General features: G+C 43.7%; 1 protein-coding gene across 1 annotated transcript in view; it reads right to left on the bottom strand.

Annotated features, from left to right (window-relative positions):
• Positions 1–293: 293 nt before the first annotated feature.
• LOC146012889 (phosphatidylethanolamine-binding protein 1-like) overlaps positions 294–16,057 on the bottom strand; it is a 28,822-nt gene continuing 13,058 nt past the window's right edge. Inside the window, exons 2-4 of the mRNA XM_083151476.1 lie at positions 7,593–7,699; positions 5,472–5,572; positions 294–781 (exon numbers count right to left, since the gene is read on the bottom strand). Coding sequence (XP_083007602.1) covers positions 564–781; positions 5,472–5,572; positions 7,593–7,699 — 426 coding nt within the window. The 3' untranslated portion in view covers positions 294–563. The remainder of the gene's footprint in view (positions 782–5,471; positions 5,573–7,592; positions 7,700–16,057) is intronic.

Genomic DNA, 16,057 nt, shown 5'->3' with positions numbered 1-16,057 from the left:
TCGCCCGGCGATATATTGCCGGGCGATACATCGCTCAATGCCCCCTTTTCATCGGCGACCAGAGATGGTTGCTGATGAAAAGAATCCTCTGCTGACGGTGCCTCAGAGGTATTCAGCTGGTCAGCAAGCTCCTGCGACCAGCGATTAGAACAGGGCTGGAAACGGGAGCGCACACCCGGCGATTTATCGCCGGGGCACACTCCCATCACTGGGAATATGGCGCCAGTTTTTTTTTTTAATACCGATGCTGTCAGAATGGAACACACAATAGCGACACATTACAACAGCCTGCAGTTTATTGTAAGTTAGGTTTATTGATGCAATTGAAAGGCTATGCAGTATAGATACTATTGTATAACTACTGTTTTCTGATAAGATTAAAGGACAAAGCAAATACAAGCTAAAACAATAACCTAGTTATATAGTCTGAATAGAAAAATCTGACAATATAAAATGACACTGCATAAAGTATATGCTATTTAATTTTGACCTCTACTTTTATAGACCTCGCGCTCCAGCAGTACATTGATAGACGTTGCTTGCTCAGAAGGGTTCCACTGTCTCTATTCCACCCCCATCTGTCTGTAGAGATCAGGAACAGATTCATCCCACTCCGCCAGGAAACATGTACCGGCAGCAGGAGAATGGAGTTTATACTTCTTGCGGAACTTTGCTGCATTAAATTTTTCTCTGCCTTCAGCACGTGTGTTACTTATAAGGGTTTCATCACACTTCAGTTCTGTGGTCTGTTCATACACTAGCCAGGTGTACCTGTGATGTCCTGTACCAGACAAGTGAGAAGATGCACAAGAATTATTAGGTACTCTTACCCCAACCATACCGAAGATTCTGAAATATCCATTAACCCTTTGCAGTCCATTTTTTTTTTTTTTTTTGCAATTCAAGCAGTCTGGTTTGTTTCAATTAATTGGAATATAATTTATTTTATTTTTTTATAAAAAAATTATCTGCATTGAATGTTGTATTATGTTAATGTTCTTATTTTAAAGTGTCTCACCATTGGATCTGCTACTAGCGCTAGGGCTGTTCAGCCTGACTAGATGTTGGACCTGAAAGGCTTAACATTCTTAAAAACTTAAATGAACCTTATGGGGAGGGGGGGGGAAAGGGAAAAATCGCTGATTTTGGGAGGCAGCATTTAAAATGCTTTTATTTAAATGTGTCCTCTAGAGAGACTGACCAAAGACACAGGACTATGGCCCTTATTCTAGTTGACTCGTTCGGATGCGTATTTGGACGGGCAGCGAACGTTCCAAATCCCGCCTAGCGTATGGATTGCTTGCGCCGCCCCATTTGCTCACTGAATACGCTCGGGTGCTGAGCGAAGGGCCAGCGAATGGATGTTTCATGTGAACATACACTCGCTGGCCTGTGGGATCCACCCCCATCCTCCAATGGTCGGCGACCATCGAATGACGCAGGCATGAGTGCTCTAGACCACTCGTACATGTGTCTGAGCACAAGCAAGGATATGGGCGGGCAGCTGACATCTGGCAATGTCAGCTGTACGCCCCCCGCACGAACGTCACAACCACATTTCCATACACACGCCCAGCCTTTCCTTCATGGGAACGCCAATGAAACGCAGGGCGTACACTTATGGTAATGAGCCTAAATAGGTTATCACAACCCTCTCCACCCTCTGCTCAGATGGCCACGAGGGTGCACATGCCGAGCAGAATTCTAGCTGAGTTTGGACGGTCTCTGCGTACAGACATGCGCAGAAGAGACTGCGCATGCATATACACAAACAGTCGGCCGCCCATCCGAATATGCATCCGAACGAGTCAACCAGAATAAGGGCCTATGGCCCTGGTTCAGACCAGATTGCAGGACATCTTTTTACTCAAAATGGAGAAAACCATGTGCAGTGCAGGTGGGGCAGATGTAACATGTGCATAGAGAGAGTTACATTTGGTTGAGTTATATTGTTTCTGTGCAGGGTAAATACTGACTGGTTTATTTTTACACTGAAATTTAGATTTCAGTTTGAACACACCCCATCCAAATCTAATGGGACATACACGCGAGGCGATTGTAGCCCTATATTTAAGCGATTTGTCTAGATGTCTAGATTGCTTAGAAATTAAGCACGGATCGCTCCGTGTGTAGGCTCTCCATCGACAGCAATGCATGCCCACATGTTACCATCGCCAGGCTACATTCATACTGCATGTAGTATAAATCTAGTCATTGCCAGTGTTCTTCTCACCAGAGAACATTGTCTGTGCCAGATCGCTCACAGACATCGCTGGTGCATCGCATGTGTGCCGAGTGATCTGTGCTACACTACATCACTCAGCACGGAGGCTCTGTTGCCCTGTGTGTATGCTGCATAACTCTCTCTGCACATGTTACATTTGTCCCGCCTGCTGTGCACATGGTTTTGACCATTTTAAGAACAAATTTGCACAGCGATCAAGTCTGAATTAGGCCCCAAGTGGCTATTTATCCTAATAACTATATTTTCACCACTGACACCTTCTTAATAGATAAGACTCACCCCACTGTACCATCTTACGGGGGAGATTCTCTAATAATCTCCACCCCCCTTCGCCTCTCCGCAATTATAATTATCGCATATGCTCTATCATATGCGATAATTATAGAAAAGGACAGCTCTTGCGTTAAGAGCTGTCCTTTGCGGTGAGAGTGGCCGGGTCCCAGCAGGTCCCGGCGGCTCCCCCCTCCCTCCCACACCTGGCGCTGCTGCTGCTGTGCCGGGCTCTACTCCTCCCTGCACCCGGAAGAGGATCAGTGCAGGGAGGTCACAGGTCCGGGCAGCACAGCTCTGTGCAGCCCGGACACAGGTGAGGGGCGATGCGGGGCGGCGGGGGGGGTCATTGCGGGGCGGCGGTGGGATGCGGTAACCCGGGGGGTTAACCGCATTTTTAGCTTAGAGAATCTCCCCCTAAAGACCAAACATCTCTCTAGAAGTTTCAAATCAAGAACTTGCATCTCTTCTTGTGTTGAGAGAGCCAAGGTGTTATCTGCATTAGCAGTGCCCATGCAAAGCTTGTAACATTAAAATGTAATAAAGTGCTAAATATGTATCAATGAATCATCTCCATCATCCTGTGGTGATTGGAGCAGAGCAGGTGTCACTTTATGGAAATCTCTAAATAATGAGCAACATAATATTAGTCATTCAGGGTTTTTAGTATCCTGGAGGCTCCCCCAGAAGCAGCCAGTCAGTGATAGCACTGTGCAGCATCACATAGCCAGGGGTCAACCGAACTGAGGGCAACAGGCCTTAGGTTGACACATTACATCATTACGTCGACACACGCACTAGATCGACATTGGGAAGGTCGACAGTCAAACAGTTGACATGGGGTTTTCACGTTTCTTTGTCCCGAATGTCGACACAGTTGACATGGACCCCGAAAAAGTGCACCACGTCCCCTCGCATGGCTTGTTGCCATACTTCGGGCTCGGTGCCTCGCTACGCTCGGCACACTATTTCTGCAGCTGTTTCTCACACTCACAGTGATTCTATTTACCATTTGATAAATACTCCTATGTGTGAGAGCGGTTTTGTAGTTACGGTCATATCAGCCAACAATGAGTTTAATTTTGAAGACATACAAATCTTGCTTTTGAAAAACATTTAGATTAAAAAGAAAATCAAAATAAATCATTCTGCTTGTTTCCAGTGCACATTACTATATATGAAGTACATTTAAGTGCACATATTGGGGCAGATGTATCATAGCAGCGCTTATCGCGCCGCTATGATACTTCCTGCTTCGCCTCAATAGCGAGGCGAAGCAGGAAGGGACATCGACAAGATGTATTAACATCTTGTCTGCCGAAGCAGGGGAGCGTTAACTCCCCCCTTCAGCGATGTCCCTTTCTGGAGATAGCGCATCAGTTAATACTGATGCGCTATCTCCTGTCCCCCGGCCGGCCGCACTGGGCATGCGCGGGATCTCGCTGTTCACGCGAGATCCCCAGCGCAGCCCAGACCTAACAGCAGGGACAGCGCTGTCCCTGCTGTTTAGATAGGGCTTCGCCAGCCTGAAGCTGGCGAAGCCAAAGCAGGCTTCGTGCGGAACGGTCAGCGATGCTGACCGTTCATACATTCGGCCTGCTATCATTTTGATAGCAGCGCCGATATGGACAGGGGCGCATAGCGCCCCTGTCCATTACCGCACGCTGGCTGCTTCATACATGGGGGAGAAGCGGTATCAGCGCACATAACGTGCGCTAATATCCCTTCTCCCCCATATCGAACGTTCATACATCTGCCCCAGTGCCTGTAATTCCCTTTCGTTTGAAAATATGATAAATATTAGTGTGATACCATTGGTCTATGATGAATCATGTGGAATCTGTGTCTGTAGATGTGTCGCAGCACTGTGGGGCAGATGTATTAAGGGCCTAATTCGGGTTGGCTTGTAAAAGCAAAATCTCTCTCTAATGGACAAAACCATGTGCACTGCAGATGTAACATGTGCAGAGAGAGTTAGATTTGGATGAGTTATTTTGTTTCTGTGCAGGGTAAATATTGGCTGCTTTATTTTTATACTGCAATATAGATTGACAGTTTGAAGTATACACCCCACCCAAGTGTAACTCTGTTTGCACATGTTACATCAGCCCCACCTGTAGTGCACATGGTTTTGTCCATTAAAGAGTTTGCTTTTGAGAGCCTACCTGAATCATCCCCTAAAGGTGCATACACACAGAACTATATGAAGGACAATGTGGGCATTCCCGATTGATGGGAACGACCACCTGTACCTGCCGATCCTTAACGATGGTCTATGATCTTCCCTGCATGCAGGAATATCATAGACCAATTTGTTGTGAAGTGTATCAAATCATTCCGTGTGTACACACAATGAATGATTTGATACACTCGTGAATGCTTCTAGCATCATTCCTTAAGTCTGGTGAAGAGATAAAGTGTAAGCTGATAACGCACCAGCCAATCAACTCCTACCTGTAATTTTTCTGGCTGTGATTGGCTGGTGCGTTATCACCATCTTTTTTATCTCCACTTTATCATATCACCAGGCGTAATACATCTGCCCCAATGTTGAGAACCTGCCTAATAAGGCCTACACACAGGGCGATTTCAGGTCATTTTCTAGGTGATCAAAATGCCCTTACATCGCTCCGTGTGTAGGGGCCTTAGCAATGTGTGGCCCCACGTGTCAGTATTGCCCGGCGATTAATATCCAGCATGCTGGATAAATCTAGTTACTTCGCCAGTCAAGGCCAGTGATCTCACCGGAGAACACTGGCCATGACAGATCACTCAGCACACATCGCCGACACAACGCTGTGTGCTGAGCGATCTTGCTTAGAGATCTGAGCGATCTAGCATCGCTCAGATCGCTCTGCACAGTCACCACATGTATAGGCCCCTTTGGAATTTATAAATTTTCTAGATCTAGAAAAATTGGCCTTTTGCAGAAATACAACATTACCATGTTACATACCTGTCCCTTTACCAGCTCCTAAGCCAACATATTCTGTCAGAGTGCAGCCACTGTTGAGGTCATTCCCTTTCACATTTACTACTAAATAGTGATGCCATTGCCTAATGAAGAAAAATTCTGTCAAACAAAATGAAATGGCGACTTACTGTACACAAATACACAAAACACACCACCCAGGGAGGATCATATACAAGCAGTACAATTTTAGTTCAAAACTAAGGTTCTTCAGCACAATAGCAGAACAAATACAAAAGTATAGCCAATATGGCTTAGCAAACAGCAAACTAGCACTAGAATGTTTAGGAGTTGTTGTCTGAAAGCTCCTTGAATAGAAAACGGAGTCACTAGCCTGACTAAAGAACCAACAGCAATTTGGGGAAGTAGAAATACCTTTTTCAAAGTGTGGCATCGTTTGCTTATATTAAAAAAAAAGCACTTTGGTTATTTGAAAGTATTAATATATTACATTAATTTTACCCTAAAATATGTCAAATAATATCCTTCCACTGGAAATGGCAAATCCTGTTTATGAACCCCCCCACCCCCCATGTAGGGTGTCCTTTGCAGAACATTAACTGAGAGTGGAGGGGTGAGCTGGATATCTCCAAGGCACCCAAGAGTAACCCGGGTTGGCGGCGATGTAAAAGAAGTTAACTTGTGTCCCTTTACACGGGACTTCTACCCAGGTCCTGACCAGGGTAGAACATGGGCAGGACCTGGGTAGAGGGCGGTGTAAACGGGTACGCCGGGTTATCTGACCTGGCTCCCATTTACATCAATGGGGGAAGCACACCCTCCGGACCGCAGTGGCACACACAGCCTCCGCTGCTGTACTCTGCAGACAGCAGCAGAGGCAGGGAGGAGGTGAATGGATGCCTGTGTGCGGCATCCATTCATCTCACGGACGGGGGCTTGGGGGTGCACGGGGGCTGGGGGCAGCCCAGCAGCTTACCTTGGTGCTTGGCTTGCCCCCAGCGTGGCAGTCCGGGGCCTGCCGCAGCAATAGGCGGTCCCGGCTCTTGGAGATGATGTCATCTCCAAACGCCATCTCCATTTACACTGCAGGTAGGCACCGCAGTGTAAATGGTGCAAATCTCGGATCTGACCTGGCTTGGATCCGTGTTCCAAATGCCGGGTCGGATCCGGGATTTGGGTGTAAAAGGGGTATCATTCTCAAATGGTACCATGTTGCATCGGCAAATCTATATGTGTTCCTAATCAGGGCCACCATCAAGTGGGGATGACCAGGATTTTAGTCCCGGCCCGGACTGCAAGGGGTCCAGGTGGCAGCAGTGATAATTGGGATCGCCAGCAGACAACCACCAGCGGCAGTAATTTTAATTTAGCTCCGACTGTGAGCCAATTGGAGCTTGTGGGCTGCTGCTCCTGATTGGCTCTTGGCCAGTGGCAATTTTGAAATACCTCTGCTGGCTCTGTCCCTCCGTGGTTGTTTGCTGGTGGTCTGGATCATCATTGCTGCCATCAGGGCTCCCTCCCATAGACTGCTGTAATCTCTTCCTCCTGCCTGTAGAATGGTTACCTCTGGGGATTGCTAGGGGGGTGGAAGTTGAGGTTGTCAATGCGAGGTGGTGGCTGTGGGACTGGTGCAGTGTGCATGTGTGGCTATGGGGCATTTGTGTGGCAATGGAAGCAGTGTGTGTGTGTGTGTGGCTATGGGGGTAATGTGTGTGTGTGTGTGTGTGTGTGTGTGTGTGTGTGTGTGTGTGTGTGTGTTTGTGTGGCTATGGAGCAGTGTGTGGGTGGCCCTGCTTATTTTGTCACTCTCAGGCCCCACAATTTCTGATGGCAGCTCTGTTTCTAATATATTTATACAAAGCTACATGTAAGTTTCCCAAACTGTTATTACAGTCCAGGTTTTAAGGATGTCCATACTTGAGCACAGGTGGCTTAATTAGTAACTCAGTAAATTGTATTTGATGATCCAGACTCAACCATGGATAGCCTTAAAACCTGGACTGTAATAGCAGAGTTTGGGAATTTATGATGTAAGGTTTTTATTTTTATGTATTGGACAATGCTAAATAAAATATTAAGACGAATACCTCTATGTATATTACCAGATATGAATATGTCATATGGAAATGCTTTCATTATTCTCACCCAAGATGGCAGTTATCCCTGCTGGGAACATCGGGGTCTGTGAATATCACAGTGTAAAGCTTTTTAGGATCCATTCCTGCCCACTGAATGGTTGGTCTGTTCTTAAGCTAAAAGAGAGCAGATACAGTAAATGAAACCAGTTATCTTCAATAAAATGTAACAGTGAATATATGTGTTATCCTGGCAAATCATCATAGCTGTAATATACATACTTGGAAGTAATGTGAGCTATAAACAAAATATTTTCGATGGATTCCTCCAGATCACTGAAAAAAGCTGTTATCCAATTTATTTGCGCAGAAGGCGAGCATGCTTCAGAAAGCCAATAAGGAGCAGAGTTCCCCCGGAAGGCTGGGGGACGGACAATCCCTAAGTTCGGGGGAGGAGCCATAAATGTAAACAAACAATAAGGGATTCTCTCATAAGATAAGTATGTGGGTTTTTTTTTTTAACTCCCCAGGATGCCTACTACGGAACATAAGTGTATGAATAGTATAATTTCCTTCCACAGGCACTGAATGGATTTCTACTGGAGAAGGGGACAGGCCAATGTTGGAATCCATAGGCGAGTATAGTATGAATTAATGTAATGTGTATTAAAGTTTTATTACTCTTATGTGTGTCTTTTATGTCACTATTTTTTTCTGTTGTAGAACTACAACTACCAGTGGGCCCTTTAATGTCCTGCATGCTGGGACTTGTGGTTCTTCAAGATCCTGCAGGTGGGGCAGGTTTGCTGGGACTTGTAGTTCTACAACAACACACAAATAGTTTTACATATATTTTTTACACAAATCATCAGACTGGGCAGGGTAGCCTGGTGGAGGTACCCCTCGATTGGGAAGGGAGGGGGGGCGGGCGCTGTTCCTCCAGCCGTGGCATTACCCTGCTGGCTATTTGGGCCCAGTGCTGGTTGCCGAAATATGGGAGACCGCTATTCATTTTGTCCCCCGTATTTTGGGAACCAGGGCCAACCCTTAAGCCTGGTGCTGATTTTAGAAATAGCAGGGAACCCAACTTTTTTGGCCCCTGAATGTCTAAATCCAGGACCAGGTCTCTGAGCCCGGTTCTGGTTATAGCTGTGTGGGGGGGACCTGAGAAGCCTGCATGGATCTGACTGATCATATGAATGGGAAAGGTGGTCTATTTTCCATTCGTATTTACTAGTGATTTGTATTCACAAGTTGAAATCATTAGTAAATTTGTCGATACCATTGAAATGAGAGGGGCCTTACGGCCATATTCTATCGATGGTGTATTCATTCGTATTTTTTAGAATTTCTAAAAATACGAATGGTAAAAATACAAATCGTGTGCATTTTTTGTTTAGTAAATTATTTGATGTGTGAAGTACGTTCACATCGAATAGGTACAAATACAAAAATTCGTACCCATTCGATCTTCGTAAATTTCCCCTAGGTCTCAGAAATATATGACTCACTGATTATATAAACACATTCTGCACTTTCTGAGACTCAAAACACACAAGAGTACACTGATAATCAGTTATCATTTATATCCACAGCTGGCAAATTTAACCCTTTAAGTGCCAACATCTCTGTGATGTTCAAAATACCCGCTAAAAAGTGCAGAATGTGTTTATATAAGTTCAAATAAAAAACTATTGTTTCAAAAATATATATTTTTTTTATATTACAGATGTGGCCAAGTACATCGTGGTTTACAACGCGCTTTTGAGGTCTCTGAGTCGCGAGTTGTAGATTGCGTTATGTCCTGCGTTATGTCCCACACCATGTAATACATAGTTTAACCACTGGGTGACAAATGTTCCACGTTAAGACTACGGTGCTGAATACAATGATGTTGCAGGTGACATTGATCTGTGAGAAGCTGGCCAATCAACATTCTTCACTTTATAAAAGAAAAAAAAATCTGTCTTCTACAAAACGAAATGTCAGGCTGCCACGCAACTTCCCACTACAGATTTTGTCCAACTTCCCACTTCAGATTTTGTCCTTACTTTAGAGAAAAAGTACTTACAGTACTTTAGAGAAAGAGTACTTGGATTAAATTAAAGCAGATCTGTTTGGTTATACATTTTGTTGGTACAGATTGCTATATGGAATCCATGCTAACCTTTACTAATGCTGGAAACTTTCACATGGTATATTATTTAAGGAGGTGTCTATCATTATGCTGTACTGCGCCATGAAAACAGCGCAATCTACTGGGCATGTCTCATACTTGACTGTACAGTATATTGTACACCAATGTAGCAACTGAAATCACAGGTTTCTGTGGCCTAGCGGTTAACGACACAGTTACTGTTTACTGTTAGCAGCAATACTGGTTCGATCCACAGTGTGGTACAGTTTTTTTTTTTTTAAACGTACTATTTTTTTTTTTTCATTTTTTTAATCAATAAAGTAATTTGATGCTTTGCAAATTCCTTTTGCACAAAAAAATTAACAATGGCAGGCTGCAATTTACATGATACAGTTATTGTCGTTACATACTGTAAGTTACAAAGAACTTTTTTATTTTCGCAAGAGTAAATTTTCCACTTCATGTAAAAATCCTTAATTTAGGGAAAGAGTACTTACTTTACAGAAAGAGTTCTTGGATTAAATTCGCAGGAGGAGATATGATCAGATATACATGTCATTGGTACAGATTGCTACTGTATAAATATGGAATCCATGCTAACCTTTACTTTTTTTTTTAAATGCACTATATTTGTTTTTTTTTTTTTTTTTCATTTTTTAATCAATAAATTTATTTGGTGCTTTGCAAATTCCTTTTGCACAAAAAAAATAACAATGACAGGCTGCAATGTACATTATACAGTTATTGTCGTTATATACCGTAAGATACAGAGAACGTTTTTTTCTTGCAGGAGTAAATTTTCCACTTCAGGTAAAAGTCCTTAATTTAGGGAAAGAGTACTTACTTTAAGGAAAGAGTTCTTGGATTAAATTTGCAGGAGGAGATATCAGTTATACAATTGTTGGTACAGATTGCTACTGCATAAATATGGAATCCATGCTAACCTTTACTAATGCTGGAAACTTTCACATGGTATATTATTTACGGAGGTGTCTATCATTATGCTGTACTGCCCCATGAAAACAGCGCAATCTACTGGGCATGTCTCATACTTGACTGTACAGTATATTGTACACCAATGTAGCAACTGAAATCACAGGTTTCTGTGGCCTAGCGGTTAAAGACACAGTTACTGTATACTGTTAGCAGCAATACTGGTTCGATCCACAGTGTGGTACAGTTTTTTTTTTTTTAAACGTACTATTTTTTTTTTTTTCATTTTTTTTATCAATAAAGTAATTTGATGCTTTGCAAATTCCTTTTGCACAAAAAAAATAACAATGGCAGGCTGCAATTTACATGATACAGTTATTGTCGTTACATACTGTAGGTTACAAAGAACGTTTTTATTTTCGCAAGAGTAAATTTTCCACTTCATGTAAAAATCCTTAATTTAGGGAAAGAGTACTTACTTTACAGAAAGAGTTCTTGGATTAAATTCGCAGGAGGAGATATGATCAGATATACATGTCATTGGTACAGATTGCTACTGTATAAATATGGAATCCATGCTAACCTTTACTTTTTTTTTAAATGCACTATTTTTTTTTTTTTCTTTCATTTTTTAATCAATAAATTTATTTGGTGCTTTGCAAATTCCTTTTGCACAAAAAAAATAACAATGACAGGCTGCAATGTACATTATACAGTTATTGTCGTTATATACCGTAAGATACAGAGAACGTTTTTTTCTTGCAGGAGTAAATTTTCCACTTCAGGTAAAAGTCCTTAATTTAGGGAAAGAGTACTTACTTTAAGGAAAGAGTTCTTGGATTAAATTTGCAGGAGGAGATATCAGTTATACAATTGTTGGTACAGATTGCTACTGCATAAATATGGAATCCATGCTAACCTTTACTAATGCTGGAAACTTTCACATGGTATATTATTTACGGAGGTGTCTATCATTATGCTGTACTGGGCCATGAAAACAGCGCAATCTACTGGGCATGTCTCATACTTGACTATACAGTATATTGTACACCAATGGAGCAGCTGAGATCACAGGTTTCTATGGCCTAGCGGTTAAAGACACAGTTACTGTATACAGTACTTGTAGCAGCAATACTGGTTCGAACCAAAGTGGGGTACAATTTTTTTTTTTTTTAATGTACTACTTTTTTTTCATTTTTTAATCAATAAAGTTATTTGGTGCTTTGCAAATTCCTTTTGCACAAAAAAAAAACAATGACAGGCTGCAATGTACATGATACAGTTATTGTCGATATATACTGTAAGATACAGAGAACGTTTTTTTTCTTGCAGGAGTAAATTTTCCACTTCAGGTAAAAGTCCTTAATTTAGGGAAAGAGTACTTACTTTAAGGAAAGAGTTCTTGGATTAAATTTGCAGGAGGAGATATCAGTTATACAATTGTTGGTACAGATTGCTACTGCATAAATATGGAATCCATGCTAACCTTTACTAATGCTGGAAACTTTCACATGGTATATTATTTACGGAGGTGTCTATCATTATGCTGTACTGCGCCATGAAAACAGCGCAATCTACTGGGCATGTCTCATACTTGACTATACAGTATATTGTACACCAATGGAGCAGCTGAGATCACAGGTTTCTATGGCCTAGCGGTTAAAGACACAGTTACTGTATACTTGTAGCAGCAATACTGGTTCGAGCCAAAGTGGGGTACAATTTTTTTTTTTTTTAATGTACTACTTTTTTTTTAATTTTTTAATCAATAAATTTATTTGGTGCTTTGCAAATTCCTTTTGCCTTTTGCACAAAAAAATTAACAATGGCAGGTGGCCATGTACGTGATACAGTTATTGGCGTTACATACTGTGTTGCAAAGAATGGGTTTTTTTTCACACAAGTACATTTCCCACTTCAGTTAAAGGTCCTAACTTTAGGGAAAGAGTACATTCTTTAGGGAAAGAGTACTTTGATTAAATTCCACACAAGTAGATCTGTTCGATTATGCATGTCGTTGGTACAGATTGAGTTTGAAAGTCAATGCATGCTTCTGCCCCTTCCCCCATGATCACTCATTAGCATTAATTCCCATTGAGCCCAGTGTTTACTGTATACAGTATGTCTGTAGCAAAACACCTCCCCCAGCCACTCTGTGCATGGTCACATTAGTGCCATGCAATCCATGCAATGCGATCTCAGTAGTTTATGGATAGAGTACTGATAGACGTTTTTCAGTTACCGTAGCTATGGAATAAGCTTAAGCTATGGAAATAGCGCAGTCAGTCAGAACTTGCGTAAGTTCTCCCGGGCACCAGGGCCGGTGCTAGGGTGTCCTTCGCCCTCATACAAACCATAAATTTTGCGCCCTTTAACATTGCCAATGCAACAAGCTGCAGCCCGATTGTGGGAGCGTATGCAGCATGCAATCCTATGGAGGATCTCGGGTGCATGTACATGTTTGCATACACCATCTCAGTGCTGTGTCCGCAAAATGTTGCAGGCACTAAAGGTGCCCATACACGCTATGAGAATCGCATACGTTATGGGCTAGATAGCATCGCACGGCATGCATGCAATGTGTGTGCGATGCGATCCGAAAGCAGTACAAAAAGTGTGTGCAGCACATACTTTTTGTACTGTGCGATGCGATGCCCGCGGGAGCGCAATTGCAGCGTGTATGACCACCTTTAGGCACATAACCCAGCCCATTATTTAAAAAGTGTCTGGCACAATAATATACTGTAAGTTATGGAATGATAAAAATCAATAATACAATACTTTATTGAAGAGGATGGAGATGCTTGGTAATTGAAAGAAGTATTGGAGGATTGATTGAAGAATTGGATGATTGTTCTTAGGGTTGGATGATTGGATGAAGAATTGGATGATTGAATAAAGAGTTGAATGATTGGATGAATATTGGATGGTTGGAAGAACAATTGTATGATTGGAAGAACAATTGGATGATTGAATGAAGATTGGATGGTTGGAAGAACAATTGGATGATTGGAAGAACAATTGGAGGATTGAATGAAGATTGGATGGTTGGAAGAACAATTGGATGATTGGAAGAATAATGGGATGGTTGGATGAAGATTAAATGATGAAGTTTGAATGTCCTTGCTGAATTGGATCGTGGCTGCAGAACCAGGAGTAACCGTGGAGAATAACCGTCAGGATTGAGGAGAAAGATAATACCCCTTTGGGGGGCTAACCTTGTCCAGTCCGTATTGGCGGCAGCAGGTTCCTTGGTACACAGGTGTAGCAGTGAGACGATCAGCAGGAATAGAAGAGAACTTCACCAGAGGCGCAGGAACTGTAGTAACTACTACAGACAGCCAGGAGTGAGCAATGATGCTTAGGCATGGACATCATTGTACTGGCTGCCGGTCTTGCAGGGCAAGCCAGTACTTAAGGAGTGAGCTGTGCGGCGATTGGATAGCCGTTTGACAGCAAGGTGGAGCCGCACAGTACAGGTTGCAGGATCCCAAAAGATGGCGGCCGCCAGAGGAGGCGACAGAAACCAGCCGGTGGTGAGTGTGCGCAGCTGTGCAGTTGCCGGCGTTTCCAGACAGAGGCCTAACCAGGCACAGACACACATGGCGGCTCATGTCTCACGCCACCTATGCCCTGTATGGCACCGGAGCACTTAGCACCACTGTCACCACGTGGTGACAGTGCGGGAACATGCACCCCACTAGTACAAGGAACAGGAGTGGAGGTGAGCGCCAGGGTAGGCGACACGCTGATACAGGACCCAGGGCTAGGCACAGCACAGGGGAACTGGGTAGCAGCCATGGTGATCGTGACATCATCATTGTTATCTGGACATTCATCCTTATTATTTAATATTATTTTGCCTGTCTTTTCCTCAAAGAAGTATTTGAGTCCCTGTATGACATCTTTTATTAAACCCGCTCGTTTTAACCCTACTGCTGCTGCCTCGTCTCCAGTCCCTGAACACCACACAACCCCATAAGAACCATTAACCGTGACAGTTTGCACTGACCCGATGGAGTCGGGTGAAAATCTTTGGCAGGGATCGTTGGCAGATGTATTGCAAGGCATCATGGTCCACCTGGAAAAGTTGGAGTCCTCACAGTGGCAAGTGGCGCAATTCCTACAAACGCTGACTTCTCCACCAGCTGCTCCTCCAGTTGCTGCAGCAACATCATAAGCTCCTTCAGGAAGTTCCTCTGCCACGCTGCCAGCCGGGTCTATTATTCCTCCTCATCTGCATCTGCCAACCCCCAGCAAATATGATGGGTCTCCTAAAGGATGTCGCGGGTTCTTGAATCAGTGTGATGTGCACTTCACTCTCCAATCATCCAAATTCAAAACTGCCAAGGCACGAGTGGCCTACATCGTCTCACTCCTCTCTGGTCCAGCCCTGGATTGGGTTTCGCCGCTGTGGGAACGAGCAGATGCTCTGCTGAATAATTATGACGATTTTATCACTTCCTTCCAGCGAATCTTTGACGAACCAGGTCGAGTATCATCTGCAGCTACAGAGATTCTGAGAATTTGTCAAGATAGCAGACCAGTGGGTCAATATGTTGTGCAATTCCAGACGCTATCATCTGAGTTAGGATGGAATGAAGAGGCACTCGTCTCTGCTTTCTGGAATGGCCTAGCCGGTCGCCTCAAGGATGGATTGGCCACCCGTGATACACCCTCCACCCTGACATATCTAATCTTCTTGTGCAATAAAGTTGATCTGCGGATTCAAGAGCGACAACTGGAGAGAGCTCGTTCTGATCGCTTTGTCCTCGTCCCTCCCCTGCTGTTACTCCTGTAAAAAGTGGATTATCTACTACTTCTGCCACATAAGAACCAATGCACATAAACTGGTCTCACATTTCCCTCGAAGAAAAGAACCGACAACGTCGAGACAATCTTTGTATGTACTGTGCCTCTTCCTCCCATCTCCTGGCCTCTTGTCCACTCCGTCCGGGAAACGACCGCTTCTAATCCCCATGAGGGAGGTTACCGTAGATTAGGAGTGTTATTGCCATCTCCTTCTACCATAGACTCTGCTAGACTCAGGCACAGCGGGAAACTTCATTTCGGCCGATATCGCTGCACAGCTCTCCATACCCCTCCAGCCATTAGAGCAGCCTTTGGTCCTGACAGCCGTTGACGGTAGCCACATCTCCAGTGGTCAAATTACCTCTCAGACTGTACCAGTACATCTTCAAGTTGGAGCGCTGCACCAAGAAAGGTTAGAGTTTTTGGTCCTTCCACAGTCCTCTCACGCTGTAGTTCTGGGAATGCCGTTGCTTACCTTGCACAACCCCTATGTTGAGTGGCTAACTATGGAGATTAAGGCCTGGAGTAAAGACTGCTTTTCTTCTTGTTTATCTCGAGTCATACCCGTCCTTCTGAGTGAGTCACAAGCATCCTCTTCCAAACTCCCTGCCTCCGCCATATTACTATCGCCACTTCATCTGAAATTTCTCCAC

The sequence above is a fragment of the Crinia signifera genome, chromosome 1 (assembly GCF_055691185.1).
Source record: "Crinia signifera chromosome 1, ASM5569118v1, whole genome shotgun sequence".
Classification (NCBI taxonomy): Eukaryota; Metazoa; Chordata; class Amphibia; order Anura; family Myobatrachidae; genus Crinia; species Crinia signifera.
This window is presented reverse-complemented; position numbering and strand designations above follow the sequence as displayed.